The sequence below is a fragment of the Schistocerca nitens genome, chromosome 1, assembly GCF_023898315.1.
Source record: "Schistocerca nitens isolate TAMUIC-IGC-003100 chromosome 1, iqSchNite1.1, whole genome shotgun sequence".
In the NCBI taxonomy this organism is placed as follows: Eukaryota; Metazoa; Arthropoda; class Insecta; order Orthoptera; family Acrididae; genus Schistocerca; species Schistocerca nitens.
In genome coordinates this window covers 268706012-268730130 of record NC_064614.1, presented here as the reverse complement: position 1 = coordinate 268730130, position 24119 = coordinate 268706012, and the positions used below count along the sequence as shown (strand labels likewise).

Sequence of the window (24119 nt, the reverse complement as noted above, 5' to 3'; positions counted from 1 at the left end):
TTTTTACTGCACGAGTCCATATTCACTAATCTACAACACCCACCGTGCAAAACTGGATGGTGTCAGGTGGGAGAGGATGAAAGGGGTAGGGGGAGGGGGCGGGGGAGGGGGGACAATAGGATAAGTGCCTGTCAATCAAAATGAAATGGGGATGATATGGAAAACCACTTAACAGAACAACAGGTTAAGTACCTATCAATCAAAGGAGAACAATAGGTGTGGCCCTGATGTAGGCAACCCGCACAAACAAAAAGCACTCGCACAGGCCTAGCTCCCTACTTCCACCGTCCCAGCGGGCATATGCCCTACCAACGCCTTCTTGTAGTACAGGTGGTGTTGCTTCTACATCACACGAGGGCTGCCAACTGACTTCTCGTTTTCTCGAGCTTCAAACTGCTCCACGAAATTATTTAACATGTAGGGCTTTCAGCTAATCATAACCGGGAGCAGAATGTAGACATTATCATTGGCCAATTCCTGCTCCTGTTTACAGTGTGTCTGTAAGGTGCTGCCTCCTGGCAGGAAATTAAGAACCCTTTCTGCAACGGATGTTGTAAAGACGATGTGTCATAGCAAAATTACTCTCCCTGTAACCCCGCTACGTATGCCCCGATCACAACCAATCGAGTAGGATTAGGGCCGACGAGCTGCAGAATAAAGAAACAACCCTTACCCCTGCAGCTTGTTACTGGCGCAAGCGACCACAATACCGAAAAGTGCTAAAATACACGGACGGCTAGGAAACGACATGTCAGACCATACCGAGATTTTTTCACATCCCTACTAACCGTTACACTCTTGTATATGCAAGGGTTAACTTACTCTGTGAATGACTGTTGTTGCAGTCATAGGAAGCCTTATTTTCTTTTTATGTGAAGTGCAGAATTATACATTTCTGTACGTTTCAAGCAAGTTTCCAATATTTTCACCATTTTGAAATACAGTTAAGGTAATTTTTATCAACGATTTCCTACGTTATCAGTTCGGGAAGGTACCGTCTGGTACTACTGTTGCACACGAGGGGGCCGCAGGTAATTCAATGGTTAATAGAGAGCCAGCCGACTGTGGATGGGACTTTTATTTGTTAGTGGTGTAGTGAGCGAGTACGAAATCGCTGGTGAGATTTTCTCGACATCAAGGTTTATTCCTTCGTGCCTGATCCGGCTCCACATTTCACAGCCACCTCGTTCTGCAAATTCTTACATCCCATCTTCCCCTCTGGGCTTGCAAAGCGTAGCCTGACTGGGATTCTCTCTACATTCATTCTTTGTAGCGATGTTTCCATAATGTTTTATTTTCTTCAAGCTTCTTCATTATCTTACTAATATCTAGTGGATTCCTAATATTCCCATTTCTTATGTTATCTTTCCTGGCAATACCTCTAACTTGTCTGAGAAATCTGATTTCTGCTTATCGTAATTTGCTATCACCAAGTTTTTTAGAGATCGACGACTCAGTTTCCTATAACAATACACGCCTAGCCTTGGTTTTATAACCTTTTAATTTTGTTTTCATCCGTATTTGTTTTGGAATGTCTTATTATACCACATACCGAGTGACATTTGTTCTTGTTTTCTATATCCTTGGCCACATCGTAGCTTATGTAGCATCCTAGAAGACTGAAGCTGGAGACCTGCTCCAGTGGAGTGTTATATATTATTATTTTTGAGCGTGAGGGATATTTTCCACACAGAGCCACGATTTTACTTTTCTTTAATGATATGCGAAGGATACATCTTCGCTCCCCTTATTGATGTAGTTTGTACACTGCTTTTCGTAGCTCATCTTCACTTTGTTCCGAAACTGAAACATCGTCTACGTACGTTGAAGGCATATAAGAAAGGTGTTAGAACAATTGTATTTGGGATTAGACAAAAGTCCTCGTCAGAAACCACAAGCTTTCATATAAACGTTCTGTCATCTGCAAACAGTTTCTCATTGTTTTCAGTGGACCATATCGGGTGCGGCGCATTCCACATCCCGACGCACTGGAATTGGAGACACTTCATCCAAATGATCGAAAGGTCTGCACCACATCTCCAACGTAAGGCCATCCCTCGAATGAGCGGAAGCTGCAGGTGAGGGAATCGCCGGATGTTGGGGTGACAATAAAAAATGGTTCTGAGCACTATGAGACTTAAATTCTGAGGTCATCAGTCCCCTAGAACTTAGAACTACTTAAACCTAACTAACCTAAGGACATCACAACATCCATGCCCGAGGCAGGATTCGAACCTGCGACCGTAGCGGTCGCGCGGTTCCAGAGTGAAGCGCCTAGAACCCCTCGGCCACTCCGGCCGGCTGGGGTGACAATAGACTTAATCACTACATTCTGTTATCCTTATATTCTTGTACACAGTAATTAACATGTATGTATAATTCCTTGCGACGTAGTGCAGTAATAAGTAATACACAAGTTATGTACCCACAGGGAGACGCTGAAAATATGTGTCCTTAATGACAAGATGTTACTCCTCTTAAAATAAATGTTTTAGGTAATGCTGCCACATTTCTGTCGTTCATTCACCATCTTGACGTGAATCTACGAGCATTTCGATGACCACCAAGAAGCATAGGACCATCGCCAGTGATAATGAGCCGATTAGCGTAGTGGCCCTCCTGAACAAAGAGGCGAGCGGCCGACCCTTGCTCTGCGGCAGAGCAGCGGGCCTCACTACCTGGACGCACTTTGGCTGCCCTGAGCCAGACGTAATTGCAGACGGCGGATGACGTCACACCCAACGTCGGCTGAGCGTGGCGTACTGAAGCGCCGACAACACCGCTAGGTGCACCCGGCCTGCACCTGACACCTATCAAAGACGTCGCGGGCAGTGCTTCTGCACGAGCAGGTCTCCTGTGACATCTACGGAGCAGAATACGCTGAAGAAAAGTGTGTCACTGCAACAGACTCGATGCACCGAGAGGGTGCACGATGCATGACTGGGAAGATGCTGTTGTTCAGGTGAACAGTTAATCAAACACGCGGAGTCATGTTGAGTTTATTGTGATACAGTTCATTTTGTTTTGTACCCTTTTCGCGAAACCATGTATATTGCGCATGATTTCCGTGATTTTATGACCGAATTTTGTGCAATTCGTCTCACTTGTTAACTTTCTTTGTGTACACTTTTTTTTGCGAGGACCGCATGGTCGTGATCATATGAGAAAGTTTACAGTGCCAAGGCCATAGTGATCTTCCGCTGTAGAATATCTGAATTAATTGTGATTCTTAATTATGCTTGACTTTTATAGCAGTTCACTTCAAACAGAAATTTTATTCATTTACCCCGCATTTCCCTTATCATTTAGCTACAATATAACAGGTCAGCAACTGGAAGCAGTTAATTCCATAAATTATTTGGGAGTACGCATTAGGAGTGATTTAAAATGGAATGATCATATAAAGTTTATCGTCGGTAAAGCAGATGCCAGACAGATTCATTGGAAGAATCCTAAGGAAATGCAATCCGAAAACAAATTAAGTAGGTTACAGTACGCTTGTTCGCCCACTGCTTGAATACTGCTCAGCAGTGTGGGATCCGTACCAGATAGGGTTGATAGAAGAGGTAGAGAAGATCCAACGGAGAGCAGCGTGCTTCGTTGCAGGATCATTTAGTAATCGCGAAAGCGTTACGGAGATGATAGATAAACTCCAGTGGAAGACTCTGCAGGAGAGACGCTCAGTAGCTCGGTACGGGCTTTTGTTGAAATTTCGAGAACATTCCTTCACCGAGGAGTCTACCAGTATATTCCTGCCTCCTACGTATATCTCGCGAAGAGGCCATGAGGATAAAATCAGAGAGATTAGAGCCCACACAGAGGCATACCGACAATCCTTCTTTCCACGAACAATATGAGACTGAAATAGAACGGAGAACCGACAGAGGTACTCAAGGTACCCTCCGCCACACACCGTCAGGTGGCTTACGGAGTATGGATGTAGATGTAGATGTTAAAATCAAGGGAATAACCCCGCTTGCTACTCACGTGTGGTGTGGTGACTGTTTTAGTTCTTTTCCTTCCTGTTAGTCTCTCAAGTGAGTGTGAATGTAAGTGTTCCTGATTAAACCATCCTTTGATCATTCCTCTTCCATAGATCATAGTCCTTGCAGGGGACTCCGAAGTAAAGTTCTAGGGTTAATTAATATGTGACGTAATAGATTGCAGGCAACAGCAGCCATCATATTACTCACTACATACGTTCATGTGTGTAATAAAATTTAGCGATCTAATAAATGTTCTTTTGCCAGAACTTTTGTTTACGCTCTCACTGCTAAAATGCCACTCTATGCTTCATCCAGCTCTGATGTACGGCACATCCTACTGCTTTCCGTTTGGGCAACAGCTGTATTGAGGCCGCACTTTAATTCCCCATATTCAGATTAATTGTAAAGATCTCCTTAACAATAAAGAAACCTTTCAACGTTAGGATACTGACATATTTATTTCTATTAATCTGTATTCCTGGATTCACTTCAAATCATTCATATACACATTAAATAAGGTTGGTGACAGACTACAGCCTTACAGCCTTGCGTGAGTCCTTTATTGTTTAGCCATGCATGGGATCATTACGGCAGAGACAAGAGTGTCATCAGTGGTGTCCTAGGGAAGTGTGAGAGGACAACTTTTGTTCTCTTTATTCGTAAACGACCTGGCGGACAGGGTGAGCAGCAATTTACGTCTGTTTGCTGATGACTCTGTGGTTTACGGGGAAGTGTCATCGTTCAGTGACTGTAGGAACATACAAGACGATTTAGACAAAACTTCTAGTTGGCGTGATTAATGGCAGCTTGCTCTAAATGTAGAAGAATGTAAGTTAATGAGGATGTGTAGGAAAAACAGCCCTGTAACGTTCGAATACAATATTAGTAGGCTGCAACTTGACACAGCCACTTCGACTAAATATTTAGAAGTACTGTTACAAAGCGATATTAAATGGCATGAGCACGTCAGATTGGTAGTAAGGAAGGCAAATGCTTCACTTCGTTTTATTGGGAGAATTTTGGGAAAGTTTATAAACAAATAGCACTCCGTCTTCAGGCCACAAGTGGCCCATCGGGACCATCCGACCGCCGTGTCATTCTTAGGTGAGGATGCTGGTAGGAGGGTCCGCAACTCGTGGTCGTGCGGTAGCGTTCGCGCTTCCCACGCCCGGGTTCCCGGGTTCGATTCCCGGCGGGGTCAGGGGTTTTCTCTGCCTCGTGATGACTGGGTGTTGTGTGATGTCCTTAGGTTAGTTAGGTTTAAGTAGTTCTAAGTTCTAGGGACTGATGACCATAGATGTTAAGTCCCATAGTGCTCAGAGCCATTTGAACCATTTTTTGCTGGTAGGAGGGGCGTGTGGTCAGCACACCGCTCTCCCGGCCGTTATGATGGTTTTCTTTGACCGGAGCCGCTACTATTCGGTCGAGTAGCTCTTCAATTGGCATCACGAGGCTGAGTGCACCCCGAAAAATGGCAACAGCGCATGGCGGCTGGATGCTCACCCATCCAAGTGCCGGCCACACCCGACAGCGCTTAACTTCGGTGATCTCACGGGAACCGGTGTATTTGGGAAAGTTTAGCTCGTTCACAAAGGGAACGGTACAAAGAACGGTTGTTCTTCCCGTTCCTGAGTACTGCTCGAGTGCTGGGGCTCCCACCAGGTCGGATTAATGGAACACATCGAAACAAATCAGAGGCAGCCAGCTAGATTTGTTACTGGTAGGTTCGATCAGCAACCGAGATTGACGGAGATGCTTCGTGAGCTCAGATGGGACCCTGGATGGAAGACGATGCTCTTTCCGCAAGGCACTATTGCGCAAATTTAAAGAACCGCTATCTGATGCCTACTGCAGAACGATTCCACTGCCGCCAACCTACACTTCGTGTAAGGACCGTGAAGAAGAGGTACGAGAAATCAGGTCTCGTACGAGGGTTTTAGACAATCGATTTTCCCTCGCTGTGTTTGACTGTGGAACATGAAAGGAAATGGCTAGTAGTGCTACAACGTACCCTCCGCCAGGCACCGTACGGCGGTTTGCAGAGTATATGCTTTGATGTAAATATTGGTATGCATGCGGTAGCATGTGTTCCCAGTATGTTCCAAAAAGCCATGCATAAAAAGGAGATTTTCCGGCGCTCATGCCTCGGCTACTATTGGTGATAAAAGGTAGGGGTCAAGTGTTTTGGATAGCCCTTGGACCAGGAACCATTTGTACACCAAGCAGTACAGGCCCAAAGTATGACTATGACGCACTTCTTCCTGTTTAGGCAGATCGAGCAAATCGGTGGGTTCTTTTGTATTTGATGTGGTCTACGGAGGGCTTCATGGAACTCACGGTGGCGCCACTAGTTCACGAGCGGTTCTTCGGAAGACCTTCGAAAACGTTTTTTTTTTTTTTTTTACTGACTTTTCGCCGTCACCGTCGGACCAAAACCCACTCAAGGATTGCTAGACGGCTTCGCACAGTAAATGTCCCAAATTTTTACAGTATGCTTCTAAGATCCTGATCTCGAACTACCTGAAAAATTTTCTTGATCTTTATCCGTTTCAGAGATACAAAGGTTAAAAATTATCCTGCTTATACTCGTAAAATACGTATGTAAAATCCGATGTGAGGCGAAAACATAGTTTATAAAGTGAGGAAGCAAGAACAAATATGGTGCAAAGTAACTACGTTATCTTCTGAGAACCCTATGTCGTAGTGCTGAAGCACATACAAAATCTTTTTGCACATAAAATCCTGTCTGAGGTGTAAAATTAGTTCTGTGTTATTTCAGTTTCACGTAAGTAAACTATCTAAATTTACTGACCAATATATTTCTTTTCACAGCGGTTACATGCAGCCAGGAAAAGAATCGAAGCAGCGGAAAAATGACTCTGTCAGACCACAAAAGAATGCGAATATGTTCCTGTTTATTTAAAAAAAACTGTGACTGAAAAGTGGAGTACCAGCTGCTACATTCTACCTTCCTCAGCGCTTTTAAAAATTTAGGCATGCGAACGTATTCGCGCTTTGTTTATGCTGAGAGAGAAGAAGACAGTAGTAGTAGCAAAGAAACGGAGAAGTGATACATACTGGAAGATAATACTTGCGTTGTAGAAAGTGTGGAAGAGACAATGGGAGTGTGAGAGAAAGAGGGCGACACGGTGCAATAGAATATAGTTGACAGTGAGTGCACAGCATTCGGAAAAGCGTGAAGGAGACAGTGTCAGGGAGGAGGAATAAAGAGAAAGGGGAAGTGGAAGAGGGCTAGAGTCAGTGATAGTGAGAGAAAGAGTATATGACAATGACAACAAGGGGGAGAGAGATAGTGATAGTCAGAAGAGAATCGAGCAATAAGAATGAATGAATGAGATAGTAGCAGTAAGAGAGAGCAAAAGGGCGACAGTGACAGCGAGAGTACATAATGGGAGGGGGGGAAGGGGGGGGGACTGTGCCTGTGACACTGGACACAATGACAGAGAGACGCAAAGAAATAATGAATTGGGCTGAATGAGTAAGTGAGAAAGGACACTTAGGAGTGGATGGTTATGAGTGACTTACAGCAGTGGACTAGAAGGTGAGAGAGTGTTACAGTTAGGAGAGCCTGTGGGTGTCTTAGGTGAATTGCATTTTTTAAAAAAAGCACGCATGTGTTCGCATGTCAAAATTTTTGGGAAAATTTGTAAAGCTGCTGAGTAAAGTAGAATGAGGCAGCTGTTTTAAATAAAAAGGAACATATTCGGATTTTTGGTGCTCCGATAGGAGCGTTTTTCCGCTGGCAGATTAAGGAACTAAGGCCGGTATTACACTATCAAATTTCTTTGTCAAATATCTTTGTCCAATATCTTTGTCAAAGATATTTGGTGGTGTAATAGGGAACTTTGTCAAATGTCGTCTAATATTTGATCACATCTAGGGCCTCGCTATAGATTTGATCAAAGAAGTCGCTTGTCTTCTGTTCACTGCAATGTGACATATTACAGAATGGAGCGCTGGCATCGCTGCAGCATTCGGTCGTCTGTAGTGTTTTTATAAACATTGCTGGTAAATACAACTGGTGTGTGCCGACAACTACAAAATTAATAGAGATGTATGAAGCTGATGAGGCGCTTTACAACGTGAGGCACGCTGAATACAAAATTAGATTAAGAAGATTGCAGACCTGACCTGAACTGACCTGACCTAACTAACCCTCTCCTGTAGCAAGGAATCGTAGTGTTACAGTTAGTCTGTCTTCTGCAGATGTAGCAGTTCTTAAGTGAATATTGTGCCTTGTGATATGAGGATACACTTCACTGAGCACATACAGAAATGTATGCTCATCCATTCTTAAGTAATTGATGTACGACTTGACGTCCTCCACTATAAGCTCACGTAACAAGTTTTGTTGAATGCTTTTATCGTGTCGTCGTAAAACCCACGGCTTCACCCAGGTATGTTTGCTTTTTTTCCCCGCTTCTCTTCCACATGTGCACACAGTGCAATTGTGGTACACGCGACTGCTGCGGATAATAACAAGTTGTTGTTGTCAGCCATCTTCAACTTTGACGAAAAATATGATGGCAGTGTAATACCCCTTCTAGCGCTACGTCGAAGATCTTTGTCAAATATATTTGACGGAATATTTGATCACATCTTTGATCAAATCTTTGACAAAGAAATTTGATAGTGTAATACCGGCCTAACCGCTAGTGTATCCAAGAACAGCACGTAGCATAATGGGATATCAAGTTCTAACTTCCTCTGAAAAGTGATTCACTCACGCAGGCGGCGTGTGCTGAGTGCTCCGGTGCGAAAGTTGGAGGAACAGCTGAACAGAATTAACCTCGCACGGCCTCCGTTTTCGCCGAATTCTTGCGTGCCGCCCCTCCCCGGCTTCTCTGCCTCCCCACTCTCTCCCCTCCCGGCCAACCCCACCCGCACCTACGTCATAGCGACGCGTAAAGCAAACCGTAGCCGCGTGCTACGCTCTGCAGGGAATTACCGCGTAATTGGCAAGAATTGCCGACGCCCACAGCGGCGCCTCGCCGGACCGACTGGACTCTCTTTCTCCGTCCCGGAGCCAACAAGGCGAAAGAAAGCGAGTGCGGGAAGGGGGCCAGGCGCTGGGTGCCGGTGCTGAGTTGCTGCCCGCTGCGGCAGTCTCTTCCCGCAGAGGCTGCGCGTACCACGGCGCGAGCCGCCGCGAACGCAACCGCAGCACCAGCTGATAAAAAGGACAGGACGCGCGCTGCGTCCAAGATAATACACTGCCGACCGGCGGCGAGTGCGCTACACTAGCCAGCTCCCGGAGATGCCTGCAACGGGTAAGTCACCACAATAGTGTCTCCTCGCAGTGCTCTCTTTGTCCGCCCCTGTAGACGATGCGTAAGTTCACTGCCGGCATCCCATCCACTTCTCACTCAAGGCTTAACCGCAGTGACATACGTGGGTAATTACATAAACGATGCACATACCTTCTTTCCTTCTCGGATGGGCTAACGAAGGACCACGTACCAATTTTAATTAATTACTCTCTCTTATTTTTTCCAGTACTGTTTCATCTGTTCACTGTTTTTTCTCTTCCTGCCATCTCATCACTTCAGAGAACGCTATGGTCGCAGGTTCGAATCCTGCCTCGGGCATGGATGTGTGTGATGTACTTAGGTTAGTTAGGTTTAAGTAGTTCTAAGTTCTAGGGGACTGATGACCTCAGCTGTTAAGTCCCATAGTGCTCAGAGCCATTTGAACCTTTTTTGAACTTCAGAGAATGAATCTTTCGTGACCTGTCAAACGAATTTGACTGTGTAAATCACAGTATCCTTTTAAGTAAATTATAATATTTCGGTAAAACGGGGAATGCTGCAAAATGGTTCAAGTCCTATATCGCTGACAGAAAACAAAGAGTGTCAATAAGAAAGGGACGTATAAACTGTCAGGCACCATCCAACTGATAACCAATAACGTGTGGTGTCCCCCATGGTTCCGTCTTAGGGCCCTTACTTTTTCTTGTGTGTATCAATGACGCTTCATCAGCAACATTACCAGAGGCCAAGTTTGATTTGTTTGCAGGTGATACAAACATTGCAAACATGCCGGCCGCTGTGGCCGAGCGGTTCTAGGCGCTTCAGTCCGGAATCACGCTGCTGCTACGGTCACACGTTCGAATCCTGCCTCGGGCATGGCTGTGTGTGATGTCCTTAGGTTAGTTAGGTTTAAGTAGTTCTAAGTTCTAGGGGACTGATGACATCAGATGTTAAGTCCCATAGTGCTTAGAGCCATTTGAACCATTATTGAACAAACATTGGAGTAAGTGGTAAATCAAGTATAGCCTTAGAAAGATCGGCTAATGAAATTTTCATGCATACTAATATATGTTTCCTAGCCATTTCCCTGTCACCAAACCTTGCAAAACTGTATGCAGTTCATAGCTTGCAAAAGATTTTCTGCCTGTATATGTCTAAAATGTGACAAGCGGATAGAAGAAGTTGATAATACTAAATTATTGGGATTAGAGCTTGATAATAAATTTAATTGAGATGACCTGATTACAGAATTGCTTAAACGTCTAAAAATCTCCATTGGCTAAGCAAATGTCTCCAGAAATAGGTGATAAAAAAATTAAAATAACCAGCATACTATGATACATTCACTCCATAATGTCACACGGGATTACTTTCTAGGGTAGTTCATCAAGCCAAGCTAAAGTTTTTCGAGCCCGGAAACGTGAAATACGAATTATTTGTGGTGTGAACTTAACGACGTCCAGCAGAGGGCTGTTTAAGGAACTGGAGATACTAATTACTGCTTCCCAATGTATTTTTTCATTAATGAAATTTGTCATTATTTTCAAACCAACAGCTCAGTTCATTGAATCAATACCACAAGTATGAATAGCTTTCACAGAGATTTAAAGTTACTTATTTTGGCTAAGGAAAGTGTCCACTATTCAGTAACACACATTTTCAATAACATGCCAGCAGCCATAAAAAGTTCAAATAATAATAAAGTTCAATTTTAGAAGGGTTTAAGAGATTTATTGGTGGCCAACTCTGTCCACGCCAGTGATGATGAATTTCATAGCAGAACCAATTAAACCCATGAACGTTATTAATAATATAACATAGTGTGAATATTGCGTACAAACTGACTTCTGTACAAAGTGCTGTAAAATGTTTTTTATTTTTTTTTAATTTCATAATGCACGGTTACAATAGCCTAAGAATTATCACATGCACATAAGTGTATTGAACATTTGATTTTTGGTGACAAATTTAATGTACTTTTAACTGTAAATATGCTTAAGACTTATTTTGACCGGTTCCATACCCACAATGGCAGTCTCATTTTTGATCTGTGGAGGGTACATGTTCTTATTCTGTAAATATTAATTCTAGACATTCTCTTGTCTCTAGTTACGGTATAGGCCCTTTCCATACTCTTGTAGCGATTTTTTCCAAATCGTATTTTTGGATTACGTCCGCAAGATTTTTAAATTTTTTAGCCTTCACTCTTTGACCGATATCTCTTTTCAGAAATTTCGGTGCATATCTAATGTTTGTCGATAATGCAATTTTTTTTCTCCAGAAATTCTTAAGCAGAACGTACTGGTTATTTATCTGCAGATTTCACTTTTCTGAAAGTACAACGAAGTCATCTGTAAATGCGAGACAGCTTATTCCAATACTAGGTGACAAACTCGGCGTTGCCCAGGTATTCATTTTGCAAGTTTTCTGTTACAAACGAAAACAAAAAACGAACTGTGTTTGTAGGATAATGGCTCTGAGCAGTATGGGACTTAACATCTGAGGTCATCAGTCCCCTAGAACTTAGAACTACTTAAACCTACCTAACCTAAGGACATCACACATATCCATGCCCGAGGCAGGATTCGAACCTGCGACCTTAGCGGTCGTGCGGTACCAGACTGTAGCTCCTAGAACCGCTCGGCCACCACGGCCGGCTGTAGGATAATGTCCCGAACAGTTTCTGTATGCTGGGCGCAGCTGTTTCACGTGTCTACAACGCGATTTTGTAAACGCCACTTTGACAACACCTCTTCATAGCTCTGGAGATGGCGACTGTTTTCGTCTTCAGCTGTTTGAGCTTCGCCGTTGAAACGTACGAAAGGTGCTGCCAGGTGTCAGGGATTTCCTTAGGTTGAATCGACTGCAGGAGTGTCTTAAGGGTAGGGAACAAATGTGTTAAAGCTTCACGCATGATGCGGCATTTTTTCACGGGTCAGAGTGTAAATGACGTCGTGTCACTTGATCTATGTGTCGTACAACGATATATTTGTGTAGGTATATTTAGCGGCGTACATGGATACTCACTGCAAAATGTGTTACGAATAGAGTTAGTAGCAAAGAAGTCATAAATTTAAACGTCATGCACAATGTGGCAGTTTTTCACGCATATCAGTATTTATGACATCATGTCTGCTGAACCCTGTGTGGTACCATGATGTAATTCTGTCTGTGCATTTAGCTCCGTATGTAGATACTGTCTACGAAATTTATTGCGAATACAGTTAGTAGCACGAAGGTAATAAATTTGTATGTACATTTTTGTAATATGTATAAATTTCTTTTTCCTCTTTCCAGCCTTATTGGTGAAGTCTCATATTCATTCAGTTTTTCGTTCCAAAGTATCACGTTTTTTTCTGGAACACTGTTAAAATGAATTTGGCATTGGCCACCACCATGCCGTACACCTCTGTTCATTTCAAAGGATTGAGATATTTCTACATCTACATCTATACTCCGCGAGCCACCTTACGGTGTGTGGCGGAGGGTACTTATTGTACCACTATCTGATCCCCCCTTCCCTGTTCCATTCACGAATTGTGCGTGGGAAGAACGATTGCTTGTAAGTCTCCGTATTTGCTCTAATTTCTCGGATCTTTTCGTTGTGATCATTACGCGAGATATATGTGGGCGGTAGTAATATGTTGCCCATCTCTTCCCGGAATGTGCTCTCTCGTAATTTCACTTTACATTCTACTGAAGTGTTTCACAAATTAGATTTGCTAATTCGAAGTTTACACCAAATTCTCGGATTTATTTACCTACAGTGTCTCTCTCAATAGAATCAAAGACTTTTTCAAATCAACAAACATTGCTACTTTGTCTTTTCAATATCGTAATCAGCAGCATAATCTGCCTTTCCTAAAAGCACTTTAACATTCACCGAAATGACTGTCCACTGTTGTTTCTAATCCGTTTGGTAGAATCTTGGAAAATATTTAATATGCAACTGGTATTTATTTCCATGTCTTTTATTTTACATGCTCACCGGACAAAATATTTATCCACACCTTACTGATATCTTTGGAGAGTTATACATTGTGTCGAACTGTCAGCAAGTCATCATGCGAATCGACCGTCTCCCCTGCAGTAAGCCATGGAAATGAAGTAGTGCCCTTGTGCCATAGGGTTGCGTGGATCGACGAAGAGACGTGTCAGGGATGGCAGAGACCAGCTCTCCTATTTGGACGCGCCACCGTGGATGAAGTTGCCCGATTTGTTACTGTATCAGTGTGGACTGTCTAACGTGTCCGCAAGGAATGGTGTGCCACTATCAGCCATGTAACACGGCCTGAAGACAGTGCTCGTAAAACGATAATAACGACGGGGACCGGGACGGGTGTCACACCTTGACGATGACAATAGGATTCCAACTCGACAGGAATTGTGACTGTCAGTGGATGCACGTCCATCTCAACCAGATGTTGATCAAACACGGGTATTCTTCTAGATAAACTGAAGTTTTGTGGGATTGAGAACGTAGGTTTCAAGTGCTACTCTGAGATGCATAGTTTGGCAGAGGAGTGGAATTCATCGGGGGGCCACATCAGACCAGTCAAAAACTGAAAACAAAAAAAGGCATTAATGGTATAGCCATCTAAAGGATAATATCATATCTAACCAAAAGAATGCAGAAAGCTGTGCTTAGTAATTCAACCAATGTAGTCCATGGACATTATTCTGACTGGGAGAAATCACATCTCGGGTCCCCTCAATATTAGGTTCAATCTTGTTCCTCATACATGTAAACGGTCTTCTGTCTAATATACAACAAGAAGAATTAGCTTTTTTTTGCAGATGTAATCAGTCCATGCATGCATGCAGAAACAGAAGAAACGGTAAACTATGTCTTTAGAAGTATCGCTGACTGGTTTTCTGTGATTGGTCACACCCTTAGTTTGAAAAAGACACAACATATTCAGTTCCGCACATCTAGGGCTACTACGCCAACACGTAACACACGGTGAAGAAATAATAGATAGTGCGGAAACTTCAAAATTCTTAGGTGTCCATACTGATGAGAATTTAAGCTGGGCCGCGCGAGATTAACCGAGCAGTCTAGGGCGCTACAGTCATGGACTGTGCGGCTGGTCACGGCGGAGGTTTGGGTCCTCCCTCGGGCATGGGTGTGTGTGTTTGTCCTTAGGATAATTTGGGTTAAGTAGTGTGTAAGCTTAGGGACTGATGACCTCAGCAGTTAAGTCCCGTAAGATTTCACACACATTTGAACATTTAAGCTGGAAAAAGCACATTTCGGAACTCCTATAAAAACCTGCAAATCTTGGGGAGAGACAAATCAGTAAGTCGACATATTTACATTCAATAATGCCATACGGTATAATGATATGAGGAAAACTATCTTTAAGAATGAAACTATTAATTTTAATTTTAATAATCAATAGCCTCAGTTGCACCGTTTACCTAGAATTTACCTAGGTTTCAGTCGCGATAACCCAACCTTCTTCAGAATAACAGTAACTGCAGTTTGTTCATAGTGGACATCGTCAGTCTAAAACTACAAATCCACAAATTATCGTCAGGCTATAAAACTTATCTGGAACTGCCTCGGCCCCACTTCGCGACCGCGATGCGGCAGCCACGAGTGCTGTACTGGAACTCCAATTTGTTTAAGCTCACACGGCTTTGGTGGAAACCGTCAGCTCAACGACAGACAGTTACAGTACCAGAAATCAGTGTGGACACCATTTATAAATTGCAGTATTAGATGAATGGATAATGTGCTGGCTGACCTTGCCAAGTTGGGAATCCGTGGGTGGAACAAAAAAGCTGAGAACAGAGAGATATGGAGGAAGATTGTTGAGGACGCCAAGGCCCACCAAGGTCTGTAGTGCCGAAGAAGAAGAAGTATTATAAAAAAACATATCGCCGAAAACAAAACAGGAGCTTCCTTCGCAAGCCTTGTCCTGTAGCTGACATAACTAACATTATCGACGCATCATTCACTCCGTAGTGCTGCCAACCTGTGAATTATTGGACACGATCCTCATATCTCCACTTGTAAGCATATTTATTTCTGTTGTCACAGTCTAGCTGCAGGAGCATCCTGTACCAACGGTACTACTGAGTAGTTTGTTCGCTTCGTGGATATCTACTAACCCGTTTCCGTAAGGCCAGGAACTTAACACAGGCTAATACAGGGTGTTTCAAAAATGACCGGTATATTTGAAACGGCAATAAAAACTAAACGAGCAGCGATAGAAATACACCGTTTGTTGCAATATGCTTGGGACAACAGTACATTTTCAGGCGGACAAATTTGCGAAATTACAGTAGTTACAATTTTCAACAACAGATGGCTCTGCAAGTGATGTGAAAGGTATAGAAGACAACGCAGTCTGTGGGTGCGCCATTCTGTACGTCGTCTTTCTGCTGTAAGCGTGTGCTGTTCACAACGTGCAAGTGTGCTGTAGACAACATGGTTTATTCCTTAGAACAGAGGATTTTTCTGGTGTTGGAATTCCACCGCCTAGAACACAGTGTTGTTGCAACAAGACGAAGTTTTCAACGGAGGTTTAATGTAACCAAAGGACCGAAAAGCGATACAATAAAGGATCTGTTTGAAAAATTTCAACGGACTGGGAACGTGACGGATGAACGTGCTGGAAAGGTAGGGCGACCGCGTACGGCAACCACAGAGGGCAACGCGCAGCTAGTGCAGCGGGTGATCCAACAGCGGCCTCGGGTTTCCGTTCGCCGTGTTGCAGCTGCGGTCCAAATGACGCCAACGTCCACGTATCGTCTCATGCGCCAGAGTTTACACCTCTATCCATACAAAATTCAAACGCGGCAACCCCTCAGCGCCGCTACCATTGCTGCACGAGAGACATTCGCTAACGATATAGTGCACAGGATTGATGACGGCGATATGCATGTGGGCAGCATTTGGTTTACTGACGAAGCTTATTTTTACCTGGACGGCTTCGTCAATAAACAGAACTGGCGCATATGGGGAACCGAAAAGCCCCATGTTGCAGTCCCATCGTCCCTGCATCCTCAAAAAGTACTGGTCTGGGCCGCCATTTCTTCCAAAAGAATCATTGGCCCATTTTTCAGATCCGAAACGATTACTGCATCACGCTATCTGGACATTCTTCGTGAATTTGTGGCGGTACAAACTGCCGTAGACGACACTGCGAACACCTCGTGGTTTATGCAAGATGGTGCCCGGCCACATAGCACGGCCGACGTCTTTAATTTCCTGAATGAATATTTCGATGATCGTGTGATTGCTTTGGGCTATCCGAAACATACAGGAGGCGGCGTGGATTGGCCTCCCTATTCGCCAGACATGAACCCCTGTGACTTCTTTCTGTGGGGTCACTTGAAAGACCAGGTGTACCGCCAGAATCCAGAAACAATTGAACAGCTGAAGCAGTTCATCTCATCTGCATGTGAAGCCATTCCGCCAGACACGTTGTCAAAGGTTTCGGGTAATTTCATTCAGAGACTACGCCATATTATTGCTACGCATGGTGGATATGTGGAAAATATCGTACTATAGAGTTTCCCAGACCGCAGCGCCATCTGTTGTTGAAAATTGTAACTACTGTAATTTCGAAAGTTTGTCTGCCTGAAAATGTACTGTTGTCCCAAGCATATTGCAACAAACGGTGTATTTCTATCGCTGCTCGTTTAGTTTGTATTGCCGTTTCAAATATACCGGTCATTTTTGAAACACCCTGTATGTGTTCATCTGTAGTATTTCACCTGCAAAGAATGCAGATGTCATGACGAACAGTTTCTGATCACCAGAGCGCGCGTAAGTGGCATGTGAAACATTGCGCAACTGAGTCATCGGGTGAGGACATGTGACGGTCGCTCACGAGTCCGCCAGATGGGGATCTTAATTACGGAGACCGCCTCTGGCACGATTCCAGGGGATTTTTGCAATGTACTGGCACCGGATTTCCTTGTATCCCTTGTCTCACTTTGTCATCAACACAATAAACAAACTCTTACGCTCTATAGACAGTCATCGCAAACAGTTACACTTGCCACAGTTATCGCTTTACGTAAAGGCGCAGCGTCCAATGAGTACTATCAAATGGAACGTTTATTTTTATGCTTAACTGTTCTAAGTTAACTGTCCGTTGATGTAAGCCGACCCGTGCAATGCTCGTTACTTTCACGCGACAACATTTGAAGAGTACGGCTTGTTGATGCAGGACGAGCAAATATAATGCTCATTACACTGATACGAACATCAGGATAAAATGACTCGTACTGATTATAAGACGAAGGAGTGCAATACTCACTGTTTTTATGATATGATAAGTAAGATATCGTTGTAGTGGGCCACTCTGCACGAGGACACCGCCGACACGGTGAAGTGAGCCAGCTGGGAATCCAACCGTTTGTATCTGTTTTTGGTGGGTCGCCTAACCAGGACAAGTTGTACGGCAAGTTAAAGGGTCTAGAAACCTAAGTCAAGACTGAGATTTATCTGTTATAATGACTGGCATTAATCGCAATGAGATTAATAAAGAAAAAAATTCCTGTAGTTCAAATTAGATTACAAAATAACGCTAACTCAGTGAGAGTTACCAAAAAACTGTGGAAGGCGATATGAAGCTAGCGCAACAAGATCTTATAACAGCAGTGCGTGTAATCGAATTAAACGGTACATTGAGAAGCTACAAATTTAACGAAAGTAAGCAACACAAATTGCGTGGCAGAATAGGCAAGTAACGAACTGTACTGGATTTGGATCGCACTTTCGCAATTGCGCCCATAATAGTGTGCCAGAATCTATGTTCGTGGTCCTCAACTCTCCACTCTTTAAAATCTATACATTGGGGGACTGGAGGGAGGCGGGGGGGCGGAGGGGGGTTGCTGTTGTCAATATGATGTGTGAGAATTCCTGCTCAAATCAAAAGCAGGGGAAAGGCCACGTAACCTCCCTCCTTTTGCGTACAAGATGCACGTTTTTGAACACGAAGTTGGCACTCGACTGGAGCGTACCTTCATGACCGGTCAGCCTTACATACGAAGAACACTGTCTAGACGAACGCTGTACTGCTGGCTGAACCAAAATCTTAGAGCGAACTTAACTGTTTCTTCCATACTGGTAAGATGGCATCGCGGCATCTGTCGTTCGAAGCCATGCAGAAAATCTCGTGCTTAGTTATTCTTTGGGGGCTGTGGGGCGGCCGTGGCGTACACTGACCCTTGGAGGCGCAGATGCGAGCCCAGCTGTCAATAGCCACATTCTGGGTCGCTTCCCGGTTTCTGCAAATTCCCCAGAGCTGACCTGCTCGAGCTAATGAGATTCAGCAACGATCTTTCTACCGACACGGGAGGGTTTGGAGATGCATCAGATGGTGGACACAGGACTGTCTCTTTCGACATACAGCTCTAGTATGCTTACTAGATAACTGCGAAATAGCCACAGTAAAGTGAAATGGTATACCTAATGTCACACAGTAACAGTAATGTCACAATGTGAATGAATCTGTCGGTCACTGTTTCCCAGACAACAGTATCAAACGATTTTACTTGGTCAATAATACTCTCTTTCATGACATACTGGGTTTATTCGATTATTTAACGTGCTCCATTACATTAGTATATTACATGATTGTAGGTAACTTACAACGCCAGCTGTAGCATTTTAGATTAAAAAGACATAACATAACTAACACAAAAAGGTTCAAATGGCTCTGCGCACTATGGGACTAAACATCTGAGGTCATCAGTTCCCTAGAACTTAGAACTACTTAAACCTAACTAACCCAAGGACATCATACACATCCATGCCCGAGGCAGGATTCGAACTGCGATCGTAGCGGTCGCGCGGTTCCAGACTGAAGCGCCTAGAACAGCTGGGACACAAAGGCCGGCAACTAACACAAAATAAACAAATAAATCCCTTTTCGGCAAGTTGTTATAGAAGAAATCGCTGTGTCAAAAACCTACGGAAACCAGTCATTGAATTCTGGCTTCTATTTTGACTGGGCAAGAGTTGGGATTCTTCCTTCACATCGGTCAGGGGGCCTGAAGATTCCATAATGTAGCGCTGAAACTGGTTGCTCAATAAAATAACTACTTTACTTTTAGACGGCTGAAGGTGTTTTGTTTCGACACTTTGTACTGAATAGCCGAGGTGCCGCAACCATCTGTGCAAAGATAGACTAGTCCGAAGAATCCTCAACCGATAGGCGTCACTGCATGCGGATAAGAATGGCATGCAGTCAGCACACCGCTCTCGTGACCGTTGTAGTTTTCGTGACCGGAGTCGCGGCGTCTCAATCAAGTAGCTTCTCAGTTGGCCTCACAAGGGCTGAGTGTAGTCCGCTTGCCAACAGCGCTCGGCAGAGCCAGACGATTACCCATCGAAGTGCTAGACAAGCCCGACAGAGCTTAACTTCGATGATCTGACGGGAATCGGAAAAAGAGACAATATAACTCATGCAATTACATCTGACTCCCATTTCCTCTATACAAAACTGAAATACAGCAAGTGGTAACTATTTACTTAAATACCACTTATATGAGTACATATACACATCTTTAAGATATTTACAATTTCAATAAATTATACAGTTTCGGTATCGAACCTTTCTTATGTGCCACCATCTACTCACTGTGTCAACTTTTGTATGAGTTACGATAACGCCATTGTTAAGCTTATAGCATATACAGGTTGTTTCAAAAAGGATTTTACAACTTTTAGAATTCATATAAATTTATCGAAAGAAGATGTATAGCTGGGTTTAGTGTTATTTTGTAGGGAAACACATCAAGATTTTTCACCTTAAACTAAAGATGTTGTACGTGGCTTCCGCTGGTTATCCTGCATACATCCAATCGGAAGCCAATTTCTTCCCAAACTCGCTGTATGGAGTGTTATCATGTCGGGGGAACGTGGGAGCCATGCAATTGGTGCAACACACCAATGACGTTGACCTGGAAAGATGTCACTGAGAAAATACCGGACGTGAGCCATGTAGTAGGGTGGTGCACTATCTTGCATGAAGTAAACATTTCGTTCTTGGTCATCCTCATCGATCTTTTGCATCAAAAAACATATCCAGGTACAGTATCCCGTTGATGGTTCTCTCACAGAAAAAAAGGGGCCGTACACTTTGTCCTTGCGCAATGCACAAAAAACGTTCAGTTTAGGGCTATCACGAACATGTTGCAATATTTGATGTGGATTTTCACTGCCCCAGATCCTACAGTTACGTGTTAATCTTGCCACTTAAGTGAAAAATCGACTAGTCAGAAAAGGTGATTTTGTTCGAGAAATTTTCATCCTCATGTAATCGATTTAAAATATCCGCACGGATGTTCTTGTGAGCAATTTTATCACTGTCTTTTATTGCTTGTACGATCGTCAATCTGTACGGATTCAGATGCAAAGGTTTCTTAACACAAATGAAACAGTCGTATGAGGGATTTGCAGCTCGTGAGATGCACGCCGGGTCGATTTCGTAGGGCTATTAACAAAACGTTGTCTCACTCGCTCAACGACGTCGTCAGATGTGCTTGGACGACCTAATGATTTCCCATATCTTACCAAGCACCCGGTTTCTGCAAAACATTCATGCCACTCATAAATTGCAGGCCCACTAGGAGGATCTTTAGCTTACTTTGTACGGAAATTGCGCTGAATTGTTGTCACCGACTTCGATTCTTCAAATCAAAACACACAGATAGCATACTCAGGTCCAGTGAAGGCAGTCATCGTTAATGGAACTACCGTCAGCGCTCCTTACGGTGCGATTCGGCACTAGCGAACTACGCGAGACAAAACTACATATTGGCACTACAATCACCTCTGTATGTGCTATGAATTAATTTATATGAATTTTCAAAGCTCTAAAGTCCTTTTTGAAACACCCTGTTTGTATATGTTGTTCAAGATATACGTGATATATAGTTAAAGCCAGAGGGTTGTCATACAACTCTGTTTCATACTGAATTACAAGAATTGTGAAAAGCTGTTTTGAATTTATGAACTGAATCTACTATATTGATGGGCAATCTCCCTCATGTTTTTCAGATATTTGCTTCTTTAGTGTGTCCCTCTCTTTTCTTAACTTACTACATGCTGATATTAGAGGTTCAGTAATTTGATTTCCTTCAGTAGTTTGCTCTCCTCCACTATTTGTACAAAGAGCGTCTTGAGTTGTTATGAATAATTTGTATAGCAGGCTTGCAGTTTTCCATAGTCTGTTCACACAGCTGTTGATAGTGGCAGCTTAATCTTTTGAGACCTATGGAGCTTACAACTGCTGCTGTAATCTGTGTAGTAGGTTTGCGTCTTGTGACAAGAAGCTGTATGACGAAATGATTAAACTTTAAATAAAGAGTTCGGTCTAGATCACAAACATTTTTCTGTTTTCTACTTCGTGACAAGAAGGTGTATGACGAAGTGATTGAACTTTAGTTAAAGAGTTCGGTCTAGATGACAAATGTTTTTGTTTTCTAATTCATATATGACTAACGTTCATCACTGAGCATCATTATATGATTCCAACAATAACAAGTAGCTCGTCAGAGTACCGTCCTTCGGTCACAAGTGATAAAGCGTGTCAGACTTTTGACATCGTCATGAAGTGATGGTAGCCAAAGTAGTCAAATGAAGGGTATAAAAATGTCTTTGGGATCTTCGATGGCAAAATGAATGTTGCGTCTTGCACAGAACAATGTCTTTTTCATCGGAAGTATAAAAGCTAGCACATGATAAGCAGTCAACTACCGAACCTCAGTTAAAATACCTTCAGATTTAAATAGTATCTACTTAATTTAGTGGAGAACACGAAATGTTCTATGGAATAAGGTCGGAATAAAAAATAAAAACGTTCGCTGTGCAGATACGCATGCACAGCTTTTAAAGGCACTAAAAGTAATTCTACGTATCTAAATTACAGACAATATTATTTAGAAATTATTAACTTTTAGTAGGCCAGGCGACAGTTGGTGCAATATTAGGATTCTACATCTACTTATATACTCTTCAGACCACTGCGAAGTGCATGGCAGAGTGTAATTTACATGGTGTGTTAACGTTTCTTCTTGTTTCAATCAAATACGGAATGCGGGAATAATGACTGTTTAAATGTCTTTGGGTGCTGTAAGTAGGCTAACTTACCTTCACGATCCCTACGTCAGCGATACGTGGTAAGCTTAAGTATTGTCTAGATATTTCACTTGAGACTAATTCTTGAAATTGTGTTAATAGGATATAGTGGGATATTTGCGTTTATTTGTAGGGTTCTGTATCTCATCTCTTTGTTGTCCGTCCGTCTGTATGTCTGTGCCTCTTAAAAACCCTTTTCTTCATGTGTGAGTAGACATATCAAGTTGAAATTTATGCCATATTCTAAAGTCTTAGGTCCCATGGTGGTGTAACAAATGTAAGCTTCTAAGTCAACGCAATCAAAAGATACGGCCATTTACGTCGCATATTTTGGTACTCGTAAAATCAATCATCGAAACCAGTGAGGTACTTCCCGTTGACCTAGAATCACGAAATTTGGCACGAAACAATGTTTCACATTACAGGTAAAGAAACAACTCAGAAAATTGTGAATTTGTAATTACATCACAACAAAAAAAATTGTCGTTTAGTAACTGACTTGAAACCTCAAATTAAAACATACTCGAATGGGATAAATACCCGTCCAGTATGTGTCGGTAATAGGCAAAAACTGTCGACATTCTTCATTCCCGGGTTGGATGAGCTGTCTGTATACATAATTCAATTTGTACAGAAATCTCAGAGCGCGAGTACTATTTGCCCCTGGCCAATTTTCGTCTGTCAATGCAGTTTTTTTAACGTGTGACGATCATTATTGAGGCAAACATACCTGCGGCCTCTCGTGCGCTGTTCTTTGTGTACGTTTAATATACGCTATTAGTCATATTTAGTATGGATCCAATATATTTGAGCAATATTCTGAGAAAGGACCCACAAGTGATTTGTAAGCAGCGTCCTTTACAGACTTCGTTTCGTACCCTAAAAATTGTTACAACCAAGTCTTTGTGTGTTTGTAATCGTGTATCATTGGTATTATATTCATCTGATACGACGGTTCTTTGTTTTGTGTAGTAATTAATTTTACACTTCTATGGATTTATAGTAGCTTCTCAATCTTTGCAATACTTCGAAATTTTAACAAGATCTGAGAAAATATTCCTGCAGCTGCTGTATTTCAGTATACGTAACTCCAGCATCTGAGAAAAGTCTGAGGTTACTATTAATATTGTTAGCCAGGCCACTACAAGAAAGATCGCAAAAGACTCTCCTGGTGCAACCAGAATAACAACAGTGCTTAGATGGTGTTTATTTTAACAGAAAATAATTTGAAGGAGTTTTACCATTGTACGTGGTGGCACAATGGACGGAACCAATATGTGTACATGTAGAAGGGAACCGGTTCATATTTCTTTTCACCCGCCCGAAGTAAGATTTTCCATGTTTTTCCTAAACCACATCAGTGGAATCGCCAAGTTTGCGGCCAAAGCCGCCCCTCATCCTTTTCCGACTGAAGTAATGTTTCGTATTAATAACTTTGTTGCTGACGATTTTCTTCAGTTGCTTGACAACTTTTCATTCCGTGTGTTTCTTACTGACCACAGGTACATCTCTTAAGATGAACTTTCCAACAGCCTAAAGATTTCTCGAGCGAAGCTGCGAGTGACAACTGTAATGAAAAAGTTTATGACGTTACTGTATAAGATTGTATTCTGAACGCAGAAACTGTGCCTCCACATATGAAATAGCGAAGGCCTTGAGTGTTAACGAAGATAAAGTGGTGCTCCTAGTACTAACTCGAAATTGCTGTGTCATATGCGTTTGTCAAATTAGGATCCGTACACACTTTCTAATGCTGTA

General features: G+C 42.9%; 1 protein-coding gene across 1 annotated transcript in view; it reads left to right on the top strand.

Moving 5' to 3' along the window:
• Positions 1–8985: 8985 nt before the first annotated feature.
• LOC126247975 (protein unc-13 homolog 4B-like) overlaps positions 8986–24119 on the top strand; it is a 205183-nt gene continuing 190049 nt past the window's right edge. The window contains exon 1 of the mRNA XM_049948543.1: positions 8986–9277. Within this exon, the coding sequence (XP_049804500.1) occupies positions 9265–9277 (13 nt within the window). The 5' untranslated portion in view covers positions 8986–9264. The remainder of the gene's footprint in view (positions 9278–24119) is intronic.